The following is a 22,825-nucleotide window of genomic DNA, read 5'->3' as shown; positions in this document are numbered from 1 at the left end:
GCTACCAATGCTACCTCTCATGAAAGGATGTTTGTTTTCCCCAGAAAGTCCTCCTCGGGGACCTCACTACCGTCGTGGCTGACGTCCCCAGTCCCTGTCCTGCTCTGGAAGCACGTGAGGACCCATAAGTCGGACCCCCTGGTCAAAAGGGTCCAACTCCTCCACGCCAACCCCCAATACGCCTATGTGGCGTACCCCGACGGGCGGGAGGACACGGTCTCTATTCGAGACCTGGCACCCGCAGGTGCCCCAGGGACCACTACGACCCACAATCCCGCACCCCCAACCCCCAACATTGTCCATACAGCACCAGGGCCACAGCATGCTCCCCTAGCCCCCTTATACAGCACACCTGAGCCCCAGGAGCCGCCACCACGCATCCGACAATCTGAAGGGACTACAGACGACTCGAGTGACTACGACCTGGCGCCTGAACCAACACCGCGGCCACCGGAACCAACACCACAACCGGCACTACGGCGGTCGCAGCGGCAGATCAAGCCCCCAGAGAGACTAAATTTGTAATTCTGTAAATATCGCTCCACCCACCTCACCCCCGCCGGACTCTTTTTTAAACAGGGGGTGAATGTGGTAAACCACTGTTAGCTTATTACCTGTGTATGTGACATGCCTGGACACATCCCTGCTGACCCTGCCTGAGACTCCTCCCCTCCTGGTCCAGGTATAAAGGCGACTGCTCCCCACCCCCTTGCCTCAGTCTGGACCAGTTCATCAGCATGGGTGTGCTCCAAGTCTTTTGCTAATAAAAGCCTATTTGTTCTTGCATACAAACTAGTCTTTGCTCGATTGATGGTGCATCACCCATCAAGGCCCTATCCCCGTACCCCCACAAGGGGTTAAAACAAAAGGGCAGCATGGATGAGTTGGGCCGAAGGGCCTGCTTCCATGCTGTAAACCTCTATGACTCTATCCCCAGTCTATCTTCTCTACCCCTTCAAAGAAAGAAAAAAATAAAAACTTGCATTTATATAGCACCTTCAGCCTGTTGCAGAGTGCATTACAGCCAAGGGTAGTCACCTGGAAGATGGCAGCCAATTTACGCACAGCAAGCTGCCAGGTTTCAGGAGAGCAGTCGGAGAAAGTGCTGCAGACCCCCCTTCACAGTAAGAAGTCTCACAACACCAGGTTAAAGTCCAACAGGTTTATTTGGTAGCACAAGCCACGAGCTTTGAGAAACAGGGTATATAAAGACACAAAATGTTTGTGAACAGAACTCCCACTTACCTGATGAAGGAGCAGCACTCTGAAAGCTAGTGGCTTGTGCTACCAAATAAACCTGTTGGACTTTAACCTGGTGTTGTGAGACTTCTTACTGTGTTTACCCCAGTCCAACGCCGGCATCTCCACATCATGACCCCCCTTCACCAGGGTGAGTGTCTCATTGCACAGTGCAGTCAGCAGAAACAATTCTTACAAGGTCTAAACACTATGGATGCTGGAAATCTGAAATATAAGCAGAAAATGCTGGAAAGACACCAGTAAACCATTTGAATTGTCATAGTTACCCAGAGGTTACGAGTATGGATTAAGTTTGCTTACCTGGTCCGGACTCTCAAGACGAAACAGGCAGCTGCTGTTCCTGGTCCAACTATAAAATAGGGAACTGTAGAATGGGGAAATGGAAAGTGGAAATGCAATCAGTTATGTGGAAACCACTAAATTCAAAGAAATATGAATGGAAAGATCCAGAACATTTGAACCAGTGAAGTCCGTGTACAGACACGGACAGTTCTGGAGCTGCCCCCTAACTCTGAGGGGTGAGTCTGGGCTTCGGATCATTGTCTGGCTGGGTTTCAGTGCCTGACGCTCTCACCCTCAGTGCCAGGAGGTTGTGAATTCACGCCCTCCCCTCCAGAGATTTAAGTACAAGATCCAGGCTGACAGTGCCAATGGGGCATGTATGGGGCATCACACTTTTGGAGACGCCATATTTTGGGCAAAGCTCAGTGGTTAGCACTGCTGCCTCACAGCGCCAGGGACCCGGGTTCAATTCCGGCCTCGGGTCAGTGTCTGTGTGGAGTCTGCACGTTCTCCCCATGTCGGCGTGGGTTTCCTCCGGGTGCTCCAGTTTCTTCCCACAGTCTGAAGATGTGTAGCTTCGGTGGATTGGCCGTGCTAAATTGCCCCTTAGTGTCAGGGGAATTAGCAGCGTAAATATGTGGGGTTATGGGGTTAGGGCCTGGATGTGATTGTTGTCTGTGTAGCCCCGATTGGCCAAAAGGCCTCCTTCTGCACTGTTATGATTCTGAGGATCCTCTGTCCCCTCAGAGAGGTGCAAAGAACCCAGGGGTCAATTTTGTAAAAGCATCTGGGAGTTCTGCCCGGTGATCTGAGCCAAATTATAACTTTCAACCGATATTACTAAAAGCAGATGATCTTGTTATTACGCTGCTGTTGGTGGGATCTTCCTGTGCACAAATTGTGGCAATACTTAAAAAAAAGAAACATGTAAAATACTTTGTGTTGCCCTGAAATTGTGAAAGGCTCTTTGCATTAGGTGCTGCACTGTTCCCTCTAGTGTCCCCCAAGGATCCTGACTGCTCACAAGCTCGGTGTCTGATTAGACAATGCAGAGAGCTGAAAGCCTATATTCACGCAACCCGCGGGTGTCTATTTCACCCCTGGAACATCACCCGACCAGGATTTTGCAATTTTGCCAGCACCCAATCACAGAGTTTTACAACACAAGAGGCCATTCAGCCCACCGTGTCTGTGCTGGCCATCAAGCCCCTATCTATTCTAATCCCACTTTCCAGCACTTCATCCGTAGTTGTGCGTGTTATGGCGTTCCAAGTACTCATCTAGTGCTTCTTAAATGTTGTGAGGGTTCCTGCCTCTACCACCCTTTCAGGCAGTGAGTTCCAGATTCTCACCACCCTCTGGGTGAAAGAGTTATTCCTTAAATCTCCTTGAAATCTCCTGCCCCTTCTCTTAAATCGATGCCCCTTTGTTACTGACCCCTTGACTAAAGTGAAAAGTTCCTTCCTATCTGCTTTTCCTACGTTCCTTATAATTTTGCGCAGTTCAATCAGCCTTCTCTGTTCTAAGGAAAAGAACCGCAGCCTAACCAGCCTCTCTCCATAGCTGAGATGCTGCAGCCCAGGCAACATCCTGGTGAATCTCCTCTGCACCCTTTCTTGCGCAATCACATCCTTCCCTAGTGTGGTGACTAGAATTGCACACAGAACTCCAACTGTGGCCTAATGAATGTTTTATACAGCTCCATCACAACCTCCCTGCTCTTATATTCTATACCTTGGCTAATAAAGACAAGTATCCCATGTACCTTCCTAATCACCATACCTACCTGTCCTGCTACCTTCAGGGATCTTGGGACATGCACCCCAGGGTCCCTCTGATCTTCACACTTCCCAGTGTCCCACTGTTCATTTTGTATTTCCTTGCCTTGTTAGTCCTCCCAAAGAGCATCAACTCAGTTTCAGGATTAAATTCTATTGGCCCCTGTCCTGCCCGTCTGACCAGCCCATCCATATCGTCCTGTAATCTCAAGCTATTTACCACACCCCCAACTTTCGTGTCATTTGTGAACTTTCTGTGTTGTTAAACAGTTTGGGTTTTGGACAAGTCCAAACTTGGGAAACTTTGAAGGTTGGGGTGTGGAATGGACTGCCTGCAGAGATAGTGGAGTCAGACACTTTAGGAACATTTAAGCGGTTATTGGATAGGCACATGGAGCACACCAGGATGATAGGGAGTAGGATAGCTTGATCTTGGTTTCAGATAAAGCTCGGCACAACATCGTGGGCCGAAGGGCCTGTTCTGTGCTGTACTGTTCTATGTTCTATGTTTCTAAATGAGAAAACGGGGAGAAAAATTATGTCTGAAATGATCGAGTTGCTCATTCTGATTGGTAAATTAGGAAGGAAATTCATTTTCACAATCACCATCTGGCCTTCCCGTACAACCCCAGGCAACTGGAGCTTTACAAAAAAGAGAACTTCACAGAATAGAAACCCTACAGTTCAGAAGGAGGCCATTTGGCCCATCGAGTCTGCACCGACCACAATCCCACCCAGGCCCTATCCCTGTAACCCCATTTACCCTGCTAATCTCCCTGACACTAGGGTCAATTTAGCACGGTCAATGCACCTAACCCGCACACCTTTGGACTCTGGGAGGAAATCAGAGCACCCGGAGGAAATCCACGCAGACACGGGGAGAACATGCAAACTTCACACAGTGAGCTGAGACCGGAATTGAACCTGGGTCCCTGGCACTGTGAGGCAGCGGTGCTAATCACTGTGCCACCATGCTGCCCTTGTGTGTATATTTGATTTGATTTGATTTATTATTGTCACATGTATTAACATACAGTGAAAAGTATTGTTTCTTGCGCGCTACACAGATAAAACATACCGTTCATAGAGAAGGAAATGAGAGAGTGCAGAATGTAGTGTTACAGTCATAGCTAGGGTGTAGAGAAAGATCAACTTAATGCAAGGTAAGTCCATTCAAAAGTCTGACAGCAAGAACTGTTCTTGAGTCGGTTGGTACGTGACCCCAGACTTTTGTATCTTTTTCCCGAAGGAAGAAGGTGGAAGAGAGAATGTCCGGGTGTGTGGGGTCCTTAATTATGCTGGCTGCTTTGCCGAGGCAGCGGGAAGTGTAGACAGAGTCAATGGATGGAAGGCTGGTTTGTGTGATGGATTGGGCTACATTCACGACCTTTTGTAGTTTCTTGCGGTCCTGGGCAGAGCAGGAGCCCATACCAAGCTGTGATCCAACCAGAAAGAATGCTTTCTATGGTGCATCTGTAAAAGTTGGTGAGAGCCGTAGCTGACACGCCAAATTTTCTTAATCTTCTGAGAAAGTAGAGGCGTTGGTGGGCTTTCTTAACCACAGTGTCGGCGTGGGGGGACCAGGATAGGTTGTTGGTGATCTGGACACCTATATATACCACCAATATACACCACCTTTCACGATCCTAGGGTGTCGCAAAGCACTCTACAGCCAAAGTACTCTGGAAGTGTTATTGACTGTTCCAATGCAATACACTCAGCCACCCGTTTGTACACAGCAAGATCCCGCAAGCAGCACTGTCATAACCTGAGGGCTGACAGGATCTCAGTTCAATGAGGGACAGTACCTCCAACCATGCTGCATTCCCTCAGTATGTCAGTGTTTGGTGGATTCAGAGTTGCCAACCCTCCGGGATTGGACTGGAGTTCTGAGGAATTGAAGATCAAACCCCCAGGACTCTGGAGCGAAATCATCGCCGCGTTAAAAAGAGGTTTTGTTGTTTCCTTTGAAGATTTCTCATTACCCATTTCCTTTATCTTTGTAATTGGTAAAAAAAAACGCTGTTTGGTTGAGAGTCAAGCATCATCCAATTGAGTGATGAGTCTTTTTGCTTTCCAGTTGGTGTAGGAAGGTGCTGGTGAACCCGCTGCACTCCATGAGGTGTAGGCAAACCCACAGTGCTGTTGGGGAAGGAGTTCCAGGATTTTGACCCAGCGACAGTGAAGGAACGGCGATATAGTTCCAGGTCAGGATGGTCGGAGGGAGACTTGCCAGTGGAGGTGGCCCCCTGTATCTCTACCCATGCCCTTCTCAGTGGTGGGGGTTAGGGGAGGAGCCTTGCTGGTAAGTTGGCACACGCTGCTGCCCCTGTGGTGGAGAGAGTGAATGTTTAGGGTGGACAGGGTGCTGATCAATTGGAATCATTCGGAAACAAGAATGGGAATTTTAAATTGAGGCATTTCTGTGCTGGAAGCCAGTGTAGGGCAGGGGCGATGTGTAAACAGGATCTGGGCTGGGTCAGGAATGAAAGCAGCAGAGTCAGTGGATTATAACACAGCAATCCAGTCAGTCCCACTCCCGCACTCTCTGCTTCACAACTCTAACTGGATAAATTCTGTCCTTTCTCTTCCAGGACACCCTCTCTTTCCAACACAAACAACAACTCTGCCGTAATCAGTGTGGCCACTCTCATTTTCCAAGTGACTGTCTGTGTGGAATTCGCACATTCTCCCCATGTCGTAGAATCATACAATCCCTACAGTGCAGAAGGAGGCCACTCGGCCCATTGAGTCTGCACCGTCCATAATCCCAGCCAGGCCCTATTCCCTTAACCCCACACATTTACCCTGTTAATTCCCCTGACACTAGGGTCAATTTAAGCATGGCAAATCAATCTAACTCGCACATCTTTGGACTGTGGGAGGAAACCGGGGCACCCGAGGAAACCCACGCAGACACGGGGAGAATGTGCAAACTCCACACAGACAGTGACCCAAGCCGGGAATCGAACCCGGGTCCCTGACGCTGTGAGGCAGCAGTGCTAACCACTGTGCCACCGTGTCTGCGTGGGTTTCCTCTGGGTGCTTCCGTTTCCTCCTGCAGTCTAAAGATGTGCGGGTTAGGTGTATTAGCCATGGTAAATTGCCCCTTAGTGTCAGGTGGATAATACGGTGGGTTACGGGGATAGGGCCTGCGTAGGATTATTGTTGGTGCAGGCTCGATGGGCCGAATAGCCTCTTTTTGCACTGTAGGGATTCTTGAATCTTCTAAAGTATCCGTTCAAACCATCCTCCATTTCCTTTTCTTCCATGATTACTTCCTCATTCTCATTTTCTGGAAGACCAAAGATCACTTCTCTTTTTTTTACAAATACCTGCAGGAACTCTTACCCTTAGCTTTTATATTTCTGGTTAGAACTCTTTCAAACTTAATTTCTCAGCCCTTATTCTTTCAATTATTCTTTGCTGTTTTTTATATTCTGTCTAATTGTTGATCTGCCACTAATTATTGCAGAATTGGATGTTTCTTCTTTCAGTTTGATATTGACTTTCATTTCCTTAGCCCCGGCCGATGCATTCTTCCTCTAGAATCTTTCTTTCTCACTCAAATGTACCTTTTCTGAGTGTTGTGAAATACATCCTTAAATGTCTGCCGCCCCACTGCACCTCCGCTGACCTCTCCCTTAATCTAATTCATGTTAGCAAGCTCTGTCTTTATACCCTCATAATTTTACTTATTTAAGTTTAAAACACTAGACTTATACCCACTTGTCTCTCCCTCAAACTGAATGTGAAATTCAATCATGCTATGATCACTGTTATCTGGGGCCTCCTGTACTATGAGTTCATTAATTAATCCTGCCTCGTTGCATATAACCAAATCTCGAGTAGCCAGCTCTCTGGATAGCTGAAAAACAGGCTGCTCTAAGAATCCAACTCAAAAGCACGCTATGGATTCATTCCCCAGGCTAATCTAATTTGTTCAATCTATAAGCATCTCGAAATCACCCATTATTATCACCGTATCTTTATCAAAAGTCCCCATTATTTCTCCCTTTGTACCCTGTCCTACAGTGTTGTTACTGTTAGGATGCCTATAAACCACTCCCAGAAGTGATATCCTACCTTTAATATGCCTTACTTCCGCTCAAACTGATTCTCAGGGCAGGATTTTCCAGCCACGCTCGCCGAAAAACCGGAAAATCCCACCCGAGGTCAATGGACCTTTCCATGGTCCGCCCTCGCCTGCTCCGATTCCCGTGGCGGGCGGGACTGGAAAATTCCAGTGTCAATCTTTAAAACATGGTGATCTTTATCTCATGTATCAATACCACCCAAGGATTATGGGAAGGACCCGTGGAACTAGCCAAACAATAGTTGGAATTTCTTCGATGAACTAGTTTGTTATTCAATCAACTTGTTGTTGAGTTTTGGATCACGGACATAACTCTCCATGTTCACCTATTTACGTTGAGGATTTTCTCCGGCGTGTCGTGTGACATTATCATCATGCTAAACGGGATAGATTTCGAACAGATCTAGTAACTCACAACTGGGCACCCATGATGCACTGTGGGCCATCAACAGCAGCAGAATTGTATCAACCACAATCTGTAACCTCATGGCCCGGCATATCCCCCACTCTACCATCACCACCAAGCCTGGTTCAATGAAGAGTGCAGGAGGACATGCCAGGAGCAACACCATGCATATCTAAAAATGTGATGTCAACCTGGTGACAGAGGACTACATACCAAACAGCATAAGCACCAAGTGGTAGACAGAGCTAAGCATCCCCACACCAACGGATCAGATCTAAGCTCTGTGGTCCTGCCACATCCAACAACTCACTGGAGGAGAAATATCGCATCCTCAATGATGGAGGAACCCAGCACATCAGTGCAAAAGATAAGACTGGAACATTTGCAAAATCTTCAGCCAGAAATGCTGCATGAAGGATCTAACTCAGCCTCCTTCAGAGGTCCCCAGCATCACAGATGTCAATCTTCAGCCAATTTGATTCAAGGAGCATCAAGGACTCTAGAAAAACTGGAGTCAATGGGAATCAGGTGGCAAACTGCTGGTTGGAGTCATCCCCGGCACAAAGGAAGATGGTTGTGGTGGTTGGAGGTCAATCATCTCAGCTCCAGGACATCTCTGCAGGAGTCCCTCAGGGTCAGTGTCCTCGACCCAACCATCCTCAGCTGCTTCATCAATCACCTTCCCTCCATCATAAGGTCAGAGGTTGGGATATTTGCTGACGATTGCACAATGTTCAAGAACATTTTCAAATACTGAAGTGGTCCATGTCCAATTGACGACATCCAGGGTTGAGATGACACGCCACGCAAGAAGCAGACAATGACCAAGAGAGAATTGAACCATTTCCCCTTGAATGGCACTGTCTTCACTAAATCCCGCCACCCCCCCCCCAACTATCAACATCCTGGGGGTTACCACTGACTAGAAACTGAACTGAACTCAGCATATAAACACTGTGACTGCTAGAGAAGGTCGGAGGCCGGGAATCCTGTGGCGAGTAACTCACCTCCTGACTCCCCAAAGCTTGTCCACCATCTACAAGGCACAAGTCAGGAGTGTGATGGAATACTCTTCACCTGTAGCTCCAACAACACTCAAGAGGTTCGATCGCATCCAGGACAAAAGCAGTCCTGCTTGATTGGCACTCCACCCACCACCTTCAAATGGCACTTCCTTCGACACCGACACACACACCGTTTAAACCGACAGGATGCACTGCACCAAGGCTTCTTCAATACCAGCGTCCAAACCTGCGACCTCTATTACCTAGAAGGTCAGGAGCATCAGATGGGAACACCGTCACTTGGAGTTTTCCTTCAAACCACTCACCATCCTGACTTGGAAATATATCGCCGTTCCTTCACTGTCGCTGGTTCAAATTCCTGGAACTCGCGACCTACACCACAGGGACTGTATCAATCCTATCACTATCAGCTTCTCAAGATCTATGGGGATGGGCGATAAATGATGGCCTCGCCAGTGACACCCGCATCCTATCAATAAATAAATAGAACCGCAGACAGTGCATTCGGATCTAATTCTTTGAAGGACTTTACGGTGTTTTTCATATATTTGCAGAGATTTTACAGTCTCTACCTTACATCCTGTTTTTCATATTCCAGAACAATCTGGAGCATTAGATCTGCAGCTAATCCAAAGGTCAGAGACAAGGGAGAAATTGTTTACCTGCTGAGTAGAAATAGAGTTCTGAACATTCCCTTACCTGAGTTAATCACCCAGAAAGTGAATGAAAAGCTTTCTGACGGTGGCAAGCCTCTAGTCCTTCCTACCCAATCACCAACTGTTCTGTCAATCTTACTCACAATGCTTTTGTCAGGTGTTGCATTTCCAGTTTTTCGAGAACAGCACGTAAAAGCAAATGTTCCTCCTGTATAGAATTACATCAAATCTACAGCATGGATCCAGGCCTCATTAACCAACAGGTCGATGCTTGCCCTTACATTCTCTTCCCAATCCCATTTCTCATCAATAAAAGCAAATTACTGCGGATGCTGGAATTCTGAAACCAAAAGAGAAAATGCTGGAAAATCTCAGCAGGTCTGGCAGCATCTGTTAGGAGAGAAAAGAGCTGACGTTTCGAGTCCAGATGACCCTTTGCCAAAGGGTCTAAAAGCCTTTTAGCTTTTGACAAAGGGTCATCTGGACTCGAAACGTCAGCTCTTTTCTCTCCTAACAGATGCTGCCAGACCTGCTGAGATTTTCCAGCATTTTCCCTTTTAGTCTCATTCCTTATCCTCTCCCTCTATTCCGTTCTCCCTCTTGTGTGTACTAACCCTTCCTTCACTTCTCGGCCTTTTGGCTCAGATCAAGCCCAAATGGTGTGCAAAAAACAGAAAATGCTGGAAAATCTCAGCAGGTCTGACAGCGTCTGTGGAGACAGAATAAAGCCAACGTTTCGAGTCTGGATGACCCTTCGTCAGAGCTGATGGAGTGCGATGCCTCATCTTGACAGCTTGGATATTTGTCCCTTTTACGGGGACCTTGAATTGGATTCAATTGGATTTTGAATTTGGTTTTTGGAGCAAGCACGGAGATGGATTTGGATTTGCCAGGTCCACTCTGAGCACTGGCTTTGTAACTTTAAGGATGGGGTAAAAATAATTTTTTAAAAGCCTTTCTTCCTTGCTCTCTGCTCCAGTGCATTTGGGCAATGGGTTCCACATTCTCAAAGCACGCTGTGTAACAAAGCAGCTCCTAAATTCTCAATCTGGCACTGACAGTCTTCTGTCCCTGCCTGGACTCTGGAACCTCCACATGATTTTTAAGACCTCACTCGGGTCTCCTCTCAGGCCAGGTGAAATGGACCGTGTTTACAGGGGCACAGGTAAAAACCTCTAGGGAAAGGGGGATAAAACCCATACCCAATATTGCCCGGTTCCTGATGGACACCTTTGTGCACGGCTGCATCAAGCCGTGCTTGAACTCTCGGGACGCAAACCACCAAATGTCACCAGCTGCGGAGATTCAACTGTCCTGGTGCTGCAAAAAGTTGGATCTTGTGGAAAGGTTTATGCAGAAAAACACCTTTGGCCATCGGTTCATCTAGCGGTGGTCTACACGTTACACCTCAGAGGCTCTGTCAGATGGTTCCCTGAGCAGAATGTCAGAACCAGCTGGCAGAACGTCTCACTGCCAGAACTTTCATCAAGATTTACTTTGGCTGGTGGAGCTAAAAACCCCATCGGATCCTTCCTGCCTGCCTAGACTCTCACCCTCTTCTCATGTTACCCCGGAGGTGGGGAAGAAACTGCTGTCCACCTCCTCCTGGACTGTGCCATTGTAAAGAAGATCAGGAGCGGGGTAGATATAGTGGGTTTTTTGTTGCAGTTGATCTGAGCAGTTCCCTCACACTGGACCCCACAGTCTCTTCCCAGCGATTCACACCAACGTAAAAACCAGCTGGAGGATCATCAACTCAATGGAAGACACTCTTTGGTTTGCCCGAAATGTGCTCGTTTACCAGTGCAAAATGTTGTCCACCATCGAGTGTTGCAGGCTGGTACATGCCAAGGTTCAGAACTACGTGCTGACGAATGCACTGAAGCTTGGGGCAGTGGCTGTAAAAGGCTCAGTGAGGAGAGGTCACTGACTAAGGTCTGTCAGACCCGGTGCACTAAGCAGCTGGTAACATTATAGAACCCTTTGGGGTGTGTGTCTGACATGGAGAGTGCGATCTTACTGGCTGTTCAGCTAAATCTCCATTCAATGCAGCGGGATGGGAAAATCCCGCCGGTGTGAACGGTGGTAACATTCCTTTTCATTTGATTTGATTTGATTTACTATTGTCACATGTATTAACATACAGTGAAAAGTATTGTTTCTTGCACGCTATACGAAGCATACCATTCATAGAGAAGGAAAGGAGAGAGTGCAGAATGTGGTGTTACAGTTATAGCTAGGGTGTAGAGAAAGATCAACTTAGTGCAAGGTAAGTCCATTCAAAAGTCTGACAGCAGCAGGGAAGAAGCTGTTCTTGAGTCGGTTGATACGTGACCTCAGACTTTTGTATCTTTCTCCCGACGGAAGAAGGTGGAAGAGAGAATGTCCGAGGTGCGTGGGGTCCTTGATTATGCTGGCTGCTTTGCCGGGGCAGCGGGAAGTGTAGAGGGAGTCAATGGATGGGAGGCTGGTTTGCGTGATGGATTGGGTTACATCCAAGACCTTTCGTAGTTTCTTGTAGTCTTGGGCAGAGCAGGAGCCATACCAAGCTGTGATACAACCATAAAGAATGCTTTCTATGGTGCATCTGTAAAAGTTGGTGAGTCGTAGCGGACATGCTAAATTTCCTTAGTCTTCTGAGAAAATAGAGGCATTGATGGACTTTCTTAACTATAGTGTCCGGCTGGAATGTACAGTGTAACTAACAAGAGTATTGGAATTGAATGAGGCACCAATGAGTGCAATAACCACACAGAGACAAGCTGAATTTTATTGCACTTTTTTTTTACAAGTTCAAATGTTTTTGTAATAACTCGAGGCAACTCAATGTGGCAAGTAACAAACTAAAGAATTTATTGATAAGAACAACAAGGGGTTAACAGCACAGCTAATACAGGTTCACTCCGAACAAATTCCTGATGCCAACTGAAGCCTCCAGCCTTTGGGGATACGAGTCCTCGCCACCCGATAGGCCCAGGTTTGCACGCTGGCGCTTCATTGGTTCCGGCCTGGTCACGTGGCCCACGAAGGATTGTTATAATGTAACCAATGATAACCACTGAGGGTCAGCTGACTCAGTAGACAATGTAACCAATGTGGTGGTCAGCGGACCAGTTGACCCGGTACAAATAGAAAGCAGATGGGAATTAATGGGGAGTTTTGTGTGGCCCAGGGTGAGGCCCCAAGTGTTGGAGTAATGAAGTTTCTTTATTAAACCTTTCTCTTTGATTTACTTTCTGAAGTTAGTTCTTTTATTGCTTGCCTACTGCCGGATGGACAAGGATCACCCATTAAGGGGGCCACACTACCACCGTTTTGCAATGTAGTTTCATAAATTTTATGAATAAAGTATATTTTTTGGAAAAAAGGATGTTTACCCACTGTCCACCCCACCCTCCCTCACCCCCCAGCAGCATATTTCAATATGGGAGGGGCTGATAAAGTACAATGCTTTCAGAAACCAAAAGAGAAAATGCTGGAAAATCTCGGCAGGTCTGGCAGCATCTGTAAGGAGAGAAAGGAGCTGACGTTTTGAGTCCCGATGACCCTTTGTCAAAGCTACAATGCTTTCAGACTTTTGAATACACCTACCTCGCATTAAGTTGATCTTTCTCTACACCCTAGCAATGACAGTAACACTACATTCTGCACTCTCTCCTTTCCTTCTCCCCTATGTACTCTATGAACGGTATGCTCTGTCTGTATAGCGTGCAAGAAACGATACTTTTCACTGTATCCCAACACATGTGACAATGATAAATCAAATCAAATTAATTCAAAATGCAAGGCCCCTCTGCCACCTTCTCACCCACGCCAAACCTATCTCCCATTTTATGGCGGGTGTGGGGGGGAATGAGGCTTCGGGCAGCACACTTACCCTTGGACCTACTGAGGTCCTTAAGTGGTGACTTATAAGTGCCTCGTTCCACCTTGTCACAGCAGGGGGAGGCCCAGCTAAATGGGTAATCCAGCAGTTTATTAGGCATTCTGGTGTCTGATAGGAAGGGGGACGATCTCCTATGGGGGCCCTGTGCCCATCGGAAACATTCCCTCCCCCCCAAAGGCCATACCCCTCTGTAACCCCTTGCCCCTGGCCTATGGTCTCACTCCGCCCCACTTCCCTCAGTGGGCTTTGCCAGCCAGGCCCCTGCTGATATCCCGGACTTCCATAAGTCCGGCTTTCATAACCCCCTCTTCTTCAGGGACGGGCTGAGGTCCCAGCTGTGGCCGTCCCTCCAGCCTGGCTCTTCAGGGACCACAGAGCTGTCGGCCAATCGGACTGGCTGATGGTTCTCTATGATGGGAATTCCTGTCCAGAAAAGGGCAAAGTCTTGACCCGGGGCAGCTAATAAAACCCTGCCAAACGTGAAGTGGCCGAGACAGCTTAAAATCCGGCCTGAGGGAGAAGTCAAGCCCCAGCCTGTTCCAGCTTGTCTGAGAGTTGCGACTTGTCAAAACATCCTTTTAATTTTGTTCTGCAGTCTCCAGTGATCCTACATCCTGATGTGGAAACCAGGATTTCTGCAGGGTATTCGGAATGTGGCCTCACTAATTCAACGGAAATTTAACATTACCTTCCAGTTATTGCTTTCTGTTCATCTGGAAATTAAACTCAATTCTAGGTTCTCAATCTTTGGAATTTGAGTGAGTCACCGTGCAGCTTTAGTGAATTATGTATCTCTATCTCCCAGATCTCTTTGCTTCACTGCACCACTTTGTTTCTTCACACACGTCAGCCAAGGGTGGTTTTGTCATGTGGCCCATTATTGACCCTTCTACTGCTTGAAATAGATTTAAATATTTCCATAACACCGTGACAAAACTGGGCCTCTGAAATGTAATGGCCCCTCCCCAGTGATAGGCATAGAATACAATCCCTATAGTGCAGGAGGAGGCCATTCAGCCCATCAAGTCTGCGCCAACTCTCTGACAGAGTATCTTACCCAGGCCCTCTCCCTATCCCACATATTTACCACGGCTAATCCCTCTAACCTACACATCTTGGGACACTAAGGGACAATTTAGCACGGCCAATCCACCTAACCTGCACATCTTTGGAGTGTGGGAGGAAACTGGAGCACCCGGAGGAAACCCATGCAGACACAGGGGAGAACGTGCAAACTCCGCACAGACAGCGACCCAAGGCCGGACTCGAACCTGGGTCCCTGACGCTGTGAGGCAGCAGTGCTAATCACTGTGCTACTCTGCCGCGATACAGAAACAGGCCCAAGTCAGGAGGGGAGGGAGATAGGATAAAGGATGAGAGAACGCGGGGGGGGTGGGGGGGGGGGGGGAGCAAGTGGGGAGGAGGGATGTGGAGTGGGGAGGGGGGAATGCAGAAAGGAGAGGAGAGAAGGGAAGCAGGGAGAAGATAATCACTCCCATTTCCTTATGAGTTGCCGCTTCTATGTATCCAAGTGCAGTTCTTCTGTTAGAGATTTAAAAATAATTGCATTTATTAATAAGTAATTGAGATACAAAGATTAAAACTGCCAGTTTAACAGATCTCACAGTTTAATAACATATTTCAACACAGTTTAGACATAGGAAATTTGCAAAATATCTTGTAATATTCTGACTCTTAAGTTGAAAATATTCTAATTCACAATTAAATTCCCTTAAATGGGAAAAGTCCATCAGGTGGGACATTATATTCCAAGGGATGAAACAGTCTTGGGCAGTAGCGGGAGTGAATGAATCAGCGATCAATCCAAATCAGACAATGTGTAGAACTGAGTGCTGAAAAACCAGCGTCGGATTTACACTCAGCGCCAATATTCTCACCAAATGGTTTTCCAAGAAACCAGTCCGACTGGCTCCTTCCACAGATCATATTTCTGACTTTAACCTGCTGATGTTTATCATTGAAGCATTACCGCAAACTCCCGGACATCCCCATCGGATTTACCTACAGAAATTACAGCACCAAACAGTCCAGGTTTCTGGTCCACTTGAGCTTCCACAGATCCCTGGTTCGTCTCACACAATTAACATATCCTTCAGAGGGCTATGTCCACAATACAGGCATAAACTGCGACAGAACACACAGAAAAGCCCAACATTAGACTTGAGAACATCCAGGATAAAGAGGCAGAGCTTTTAAACTCGGGCCAGGCTGTTCAGGGTGGACCTGCTCACACTAAGGGGAGTTTAAATCTGCCACTCTCTCCCTCAATAGGTGTTGCCAGGGGGGTAGGGGAAAGAGAGGGAATGGGGATTGGTATATTATTAATAGCTCAGAGTATTCAGGATCAGGGATCCAAGGTGCATAGATGGAGTTAAGGAACAGCAGAGCAGAGGGGCAGAGTGGCCTCGTGTGTTCCAGCTTTGAACATTTTCAGAACATATTTATGGAAAAGAGAGTGGCAAAGGATTCTGAAACAAAGTCCAATAAGGACCTGAACTTGATGTGAGACCCAGGGGAGAGTGTTAAAGTTTAAAGTTTATTTATTAGTCACAAGTAGGCTTACATTAACACTGCAATGAAGTTACTGTGAAATACCCCTAGTCGCCACACTCCGGCGCCTGTTCGGGTCAATGCACCCTAACCAGCACGTCTTTGGACTGTGGGAGGAAACCGGAGCACCTGGAGGAAACCCACGCAGACACGAGGAGCATGTGCAAACTCCACACAGACAGTGACCCAAGCTGGGAATCGAACCTGGGTCCCTGGAGCTGTGAGGTAGCAGTGCTAACCACTGCACTACCGTGCTGCCCAATGTGTGACTTGGGGGGAAAGTGTGTGACCCGGGGGTGGGGGGTGGGGGGGGGGGGGGGGGAGCGGGGGCGGTGGTGGGGTGGAGATGGGTGTGACCCAGAGAGTGTATGATCTGGGGGGAGGGGTGTGACCCAGGGCTGGGGACTGTGACCCGGGGTGGAGGGGTGTGACCCGGGGGGGGGAGGGATGTGACCCGGGGGTGGATGTGACCGGGGGTGTGTGAGGTGGGGAGGTGGGTGACCCAAGGGAGGGGTGGTGTGACCAGCAGACTGATGTACCTCAGTCCCACCTTATAGCACAAATTGAACTTTCATCTCTCAGTCGGAAGGTTCATGTCCCTTTCATAACTGCAATGATAGTCCAGAGACTCAAAGACAAAATTTAGGCTGACATTAAGTGATTGCCGCACTGTCAGAGGGTCAGTGCTGAGGGAGTGCCGCACTGTCAGAGGGTCAGTGCTGAGGGAGTGCCGCACTGTCAGAGGGTCAGTGCTGAGGGAGTGCCGCACTGTCAGAGGGTCAGTACTGAGGGAGTGATGCCCTGTCAGAGGGTCAGTGCTGAGGGAGTGCCACACTGTCAGAGGATCAACATTGAGGGAGTGCTGCCCTGTCAGAGGGTCAGTGCTGAGGGAGTGCCACACTGTCAGAGGATCAACATTGAGGGAGTGCCGCATTGTCAGAGGGTCAGGACTGAGGGAGTGCTGTCCTGTCAGAGGGTCAGTGCTGAGGGAGTGCAGCACTGTCAGGGGGTCAGTACTGAGGAAGTGCCGCACTGTCAGAGGGTCAGTGCTGAGGGAGTGCCGCACTGTCAGAGAGTCAGTACTGAGGGAGTGCCGCACTGTCAGAGGGTCAGTGCTGAGGGAGTGCCGCACTGTCAGAGGGTCAGTACTGAGGGAGTACTGCACTGTCAGAGGGTCAGTACTGAGGGAGTGCCGCACTGTCTGAGCTGCTGTGCTCTCTCAGGTGAACACAATGTGTCCCATGTCATAGTTTCACAGAGGAGCAGGGAAATGATTCCTGGTGTTTTGGCCAATATTCATCCCTCAACCAACATCGCTAAACAGTTGACTGGTCAGTGTCGCGGCTAAACTGTCTCGATTACAACAATGACTACATGTCCAAAATACGTCACTGGCTGTAAAACACTTTGTGATGTTCTGAAAGGAGTTATTGAAATGCCAGTGCGTGTTTCCCTCAGTCACACATACCGTGCAGTCAGCGTGGCTCTGTGCTGTATCACTGTTCATCAATCAATTCAGCCATTGTTTCGATGCGAGTGTCCCATTCATTCCAGTTGACCTCATTTAACCTGGTTTGTGATGATTTGGAGAACAGACATTAAACAGGATTCCCCGGGTGTTGCAAACTGATTGTTTTTACCCCTGCTGTTGTCCACTGCCCCCCACAGGCACTCCGCATTGCTGATGCGATGCCTCCATTGGGCCCTGGCTGACAAACTAGCACCTCACCGCAGAGTCACATCTCCGGACAGATTAGCAGTGCGGGGAAAGAGCCTGGGTGAGCTCCTCTGCCAATGAGTCAGTGCAGACACGGTGGGCCGAATGGCCTCCTTCTGCACTGTAGGGTATCTGTGTCACACTGAGTGCCTTTGGTCATGGAGCCAATGGAATCCTCAGCTGATATCCAGTCAGTGCGAGGGTGATCATTCACTCCGTTGTGGAACTGTGACAGATCTGTTATTTGACCTTTATGCTTCCCGATGTGATCCCACCTTAATGCCTCTGACTTTGTGTGCCCCGAGAATGGAAATTGATGGGGGTGGGGGGTGGTTTTGGTTTAAAACTGCTGGGGTTACCCTGTCTAACATGGAGGCTCACCTCTTTCTAAGCTGCGGTTCTCGCCACAATCGGGCCTCAGAGAGTTAATCCATGCCCTCTGCGAGGAAAAAGCCTCAACATTGAAAGGGGCCTCACAGCCAGTCAACACTCAGCACCCAGCCACCTGGTGCCTCCGAGCTCAGGACCCCAAAACCTTGCCCCAGCGGGGCTGCGACGCAATCTTTGGGAACCCCTGATTTAGCTGGTTAAAGAGATTCTATTAAGCTTCACCAACATTTACCCACCGCCCACCTGCCCCAGACTCACCATTGCCCACCTACCCCAGACTCACCATTGCCCACCTGCCCCAGACTCACCATTGCCCACCTACCCCAGACTCACCATTGCCCACCTACCCCAGACTCACCCACCGCCCACCGACCCCAGACTCACCATTGCCCACCTACCCCCAACCTCACCCATCGCCCACCTACCCCAGACTCACCATTGCCCACCTACCCCCAACCTCATCCATCACCACCGACCCCAGACTCACCCATCGCCCACCTACCCCAGCCTCACCCATCACCCACCTACCCCAGACTCACCCATAGCCCACCTACCCCAGTCTCCTCTAATTGTAACGTATTCATTCCAGATATGGGTTTTGGAGGAGTGAATGGATAGCGGGGAGGGTCTGATTATGAAGGTACAGATCGGATTCCTTCCCAGTCCCTGGTGTCTGATGTGAGCTCCCTTCAGTTGCTGTCTTGACTGACACCAAGAATGGGTCGAGTGACTGAATTCTGCTCCAATGTCTTATGGTCTTAATGGGGAGTGGCCGTAATGATTCCTGACTGTGTTGTGAAGTACCTGCCTATTGGAGCATTGGTCAAAGCCCAGAGCCTGGTTAATATAGAAATTCTGCCGCCATCAAATGCCGTGATATTTCTACAAATCTGTTTTCTTGTGAGCACTTGGACATTATGGTTACCTCAGGCACCATCGCTTGTCTTCCCTCCCATCAGGTGTGATTCCGACTGTCACCTCAGTGAAGCTGTGGTTGTTTTTACATCTGGTCCGAAGCCACTTAGGCAGACTTCTCTCAAAGTGAAGAGTCGTTTCAGCTCTCTGGAAGGATCACATCGAGTTACTTTGCATCTTTGGCACAGAAACAGGCCATTCGGCCCAACTAGTCCATGCTGGTGTTTATGCTCCATCGAGCCTCCTCTTACTTCATCTCCCCCCATCAGTAAATCCTTCTATTCACATCTCCCTCATGTGTTTATCCAGCTTCCCCTTAAATACATCTGCACTGTTCACTTCAGCTGTTCCTTGTGGTAATGAGTTCCACTTTCCCACTATTTCCTGGGTTAAGACGTTTCTCCTGAATTTCCAACTGGAATTATCAGTGACAACTAACATTCATGGTCCCCCTGTCTACCCTTTCAAACCTGTTCATTAGTGAAAGACCTTTATCAAGTCATCTACGTTTTTCCTTTTCTAGTAACACTCAGTAACGTTACGGGACGTGAGGCTCTTGGGATTCTCCACCAACCTGCAACTTCCAGATCTTCTCGCTCTCGCTGGAGATCTTGGTCACGGTCTCTCCCATCAGGGCGATCAGCATGTTCAGCAGCAAGACAAAGGTCAGGATTACATAAAGCACGAGGAGCGTGTGGAAGAAGATGGGGAAAGTGGAGTGCTTCTGGATGTCCAGCTCTCCCAGCCCGATGGTGAGTTTGAACAGCTCCAGGATTGCAGAGCTGAACCCATTGTACAGGCAGTCGGTGCCGGGCGGACATTCCTCAATCAGCGAGGCGAGAGCTATTGGAAAAAGCACAAACATTATCGTGGAATGAAAGCAAAGGGAATGAAACGGGAAGGAGGCTTGTATTTCTGCAGCGCTTTTCACAACAAAAGCACATCGAAAAATACTTTACAGTCAATGAAGCACTTCTGAAGTGTAGTTACTGTCATAAGGTAGGAAACGCAGCAGCCAATTTTCACACAGCAAGATCCCAATTTTCACACAAGATCCCAATCTTCACACAGCAAGATCCCAATTTCACACAAGATACCAATTTTCACACAAGATCCCAATTTTCACACAGCAAGATCCCAATTTTCACACAAGATCCCATTTTTCACACAGCAAGATCCCAATTTTCACACAACAAGATCCCAATTTTCACATAAGATCACAATGTTTACACAAGATCACAATTTTCACACCAGATCACAATTTTCACACAACAAGATCCCAATTTTCACACAAGATCCCAATTTTCACTCGGCAAGATTCCAATTTTCACACAGCAAGATCCCAATTTTCACACAGCAAGATCCCAATTTTCACACAGCATGATCCCAATTTTCACTCAGCAACATCCCAAGTTTTACTCAGCAAGATCCCACAAACAGAAGTTGTAATAATGACCAGATACTGGCCACCATTCTCCTTGTGGCCACAGTTGCAGACAACTTCAAAGCAGCGAAGTGCTTTTCATTTCCTCTTTTGCATAAACATTGAGGTTAGGAACAATGGAGGGTAATTTAGATGTTTTCAAGCGTGAAGAGAAAGATAAGCAAATAATGCTGACTGCATGCTGTCTAAAACCATTAAGCTGTCAATCAAAGAAGAGTTAAAAGGACTGGAGTGAAATTGAATGGAAATATAACTTTTCAAAGGGTCTGAAGAGATTTCAAAGGCTTTCAGCTTTCTATGAAGGCTCAGAGACTTGAAATAAATGCTGTGTTAAAAGAATGGTGTTAAGTGAGCAGCAATGGAGAAAGGAATTCCACATCCCCCTCATGAAAGTGACTGAATTCTGTCAGTCCGAGGACTTGAAAGGGGATTTCTCAAACCTGCAAAGTTTGAGAGATGGAAAGGGGGATCCCTTCTGCTGTATAAAGTGCTGCTGGGATTAGGGAGCCTGCCCGGTGCTTCCTCCCACACTCCAAAGGTGTGCAGGGTTAGGTGGATTGGCCATGCCAAATTGCCCCTTAGTGTCAGGAGGACGAGCTAGGGTAAATGCATGGGGTTATGGGGAAAGGGCCTGGGTGGGATTGTTGTTGGTGCAGACTCGATGGGCCGAATGGCCTCCTTCTGCACTGTAGGATTCTAGGATCATCTCAAAACTCCATGAGAAAATTTCAGATTTACTAAAGTAATGGGCAGGGAAAAAGCCAGATGCTTCATTAAAACTGCGGGACTGTCGTAACAAAACATTCCCGGTCTCCCTGCTCCCCATTCCCACAGCCGGGGAAAATTCTGGAGGAAACCAAGGGCACAGAGCGGAAATATTACCCTGGGGGAAAACTCTCTCCGAACTCCACAGGTGATTGGGACAATTCCAGGAGACCACACAGACCGAGTGTTCTCCAAAACGGCAGCGACAAGCGCAGGAATATTTTCCAAGCCGATCTTACCTGCTGCAAATCCCACGATGAAAACTGCATAAACCAGCAGGAACCGTAGGATGTCCTGCAGAATAATCTGTCAAACACAGTTGGAAAGATGTTTCTTTAATTGATTCGGATTGTGTGGCTCTGCTCATCTCAGTTATACCAGAACCATACCAGTTACACCAGTTATATGGGGGGGGGGGGGCGACACCACCACAGGACTTCCCAGAAGCTTTTCCAGCCAGTGCAGTCCTTTCTGAAGTATACGCACTGCTGTAATGTGGGAAACACAGCAGCCAATTTGTACACAGCAAGCTCCCACTAACAGCATTGCGATAAAGACCAGCTAATCTGAACTTGAATGATGTTGATTGAGGAGGAGGTAATGTCCGGGACACCCAGAGTAACTCCCTGTTCATTATGAATGAGTTCCATGTTGTCTTTAACATCCAACAGACCTATTGGAACAGGATGTGGGACCCAAACCTCTGCAGGTCGGAGCATAGCAACAGGAAGACGCCATAGAGTTTTACAGCTCAGAAAGAGGCCCTTTGGCCCATCTGCACTGGCCATCAAACGCCTATTCTAATCCCATTTTCCAGCGCTTGGTAAGTTCCTTATATGCTATGGTGTTTTGAGTGTTCATCTAAATGCTTAAATGTTGAGAGGGTTCCCTCCTCTACCACCCCTTCAGGCAGCGAGTTCCAGATTCCCACCCTCTGGGTGAAAAAGTTTTTCCTCAAATCCCCTCTAAATCTCCTGCTCCTTGCCTTAAATCTCTGCCCCCTGGTTATTGGCCCCTCGACTAAGGGGAAAAGTTCCTTCCTATCCACCCTGTCTCTGTCCCTCACAATGTTGTACACCTCGACCAGACTCGAATACTGGACAAAGCAGCAAGTGTCCATAAGCGGAGGGGAAACAAGGTGCAGTCTCACTGGGAGCATTTCTCCACTTACCTTTTTAATCATTACGCAGTAAATTCCGGTCAGTTTGAAGCCTCGCGTATAATACAGAACGTTGAACCATCCCAGGGCCAGAGCAAGAACGAGCAGGATTCTGGAACCTTCCACCTCTGCCCAGCACAAGGTGTTGAAGATGATCACGAGAGAGGACTGGAGAAAACTGACAAGAGAAAGCAATTCACATGTTTAGATGACTAATTGACCAGCTATTTGGAAGAACCAGCAGAAATCAAATGGGCCAAATGGCCTCTGTCTTTTGATGGACCGTTCTTCGATGAGGCAGCAACAAACTGTCTTCCTTCTTCTTGCTAAATTCTCTGCTCCCTTCCTGTAGCCCTCACCCTCACTGGGTAACTGCCCCTCTCATGTCTGCCATCCTATACTCAGTCCTAGCTCCCTCTAGCCCATCCTCAAAGGGGCTGAGAATTCAGCCTGCCCTCACATAGATCAATTCACG

The 22,825-nt window shown here is 48.1% G+C and overlaps 1 protein-coding gene across 2 annotated transcripts in view; it reads right to left on the bottom strand.

The window, feature by feature from the left end:
* Window positions 1–14,995: 14,995 nt before the first annotated feature.
* The window catches only part of LOC144501179 (transient receptor potential cation channel subfamily V member 3-like), a 47,764-nt gene continuing 39,934 nt past the window's right edge, over window positions 14,996–22,825 (bottom strand). For both annotated transcript variants that reach the window (XM_078224599.1, XM_078224598.1), the window contains 6 exons: window positions 22,363–22,528; window positions 21,431–21,497; window positions 19,557–19,825; window positions 18,993–19,129; window positions 17,429–17,529; window positions 14,996–15,534 (listed from right to left, as the gene is read on the bottom strand). In XM_078224599.1, the coding sequence (XP_078080725.1) occupies window positions 17,457–17,529; window positions 18,993–19,129; window positions 19,557–19,825; window positions 21,431–21,497; window positions 22,363–22,528 (712 nt within the window). In that variant the 3' untranslated portion in view covers window positions 14,996–15,534; window positions 17,429–17,456. The remainder of the gene's footprint in view (window positions 15,535–17,428; window positions 17,530–18,992; window positions 19,130–19,556; window positions 19,826–21,430; window positions 21,498–22,362; window positions 22,529–22,825) is intronic.

This window comes from Mustelus asterias, chromosome 12, assembly GCF_964213995.1.
Source record: "Mustelus asterias chromosome 12, sMusAst1.hap1.1, whole genome shotgun sequence".
Lineage (NCBI taxonomy): Eukaryota > Metazoa > Chordata > Chondrichthyes > Carcharhiniformes > Triakidae > Mustelus > Mustelus asterias.
This window is presented reverse-complemented; position numbering and strand designations above follow the sequence as displayed.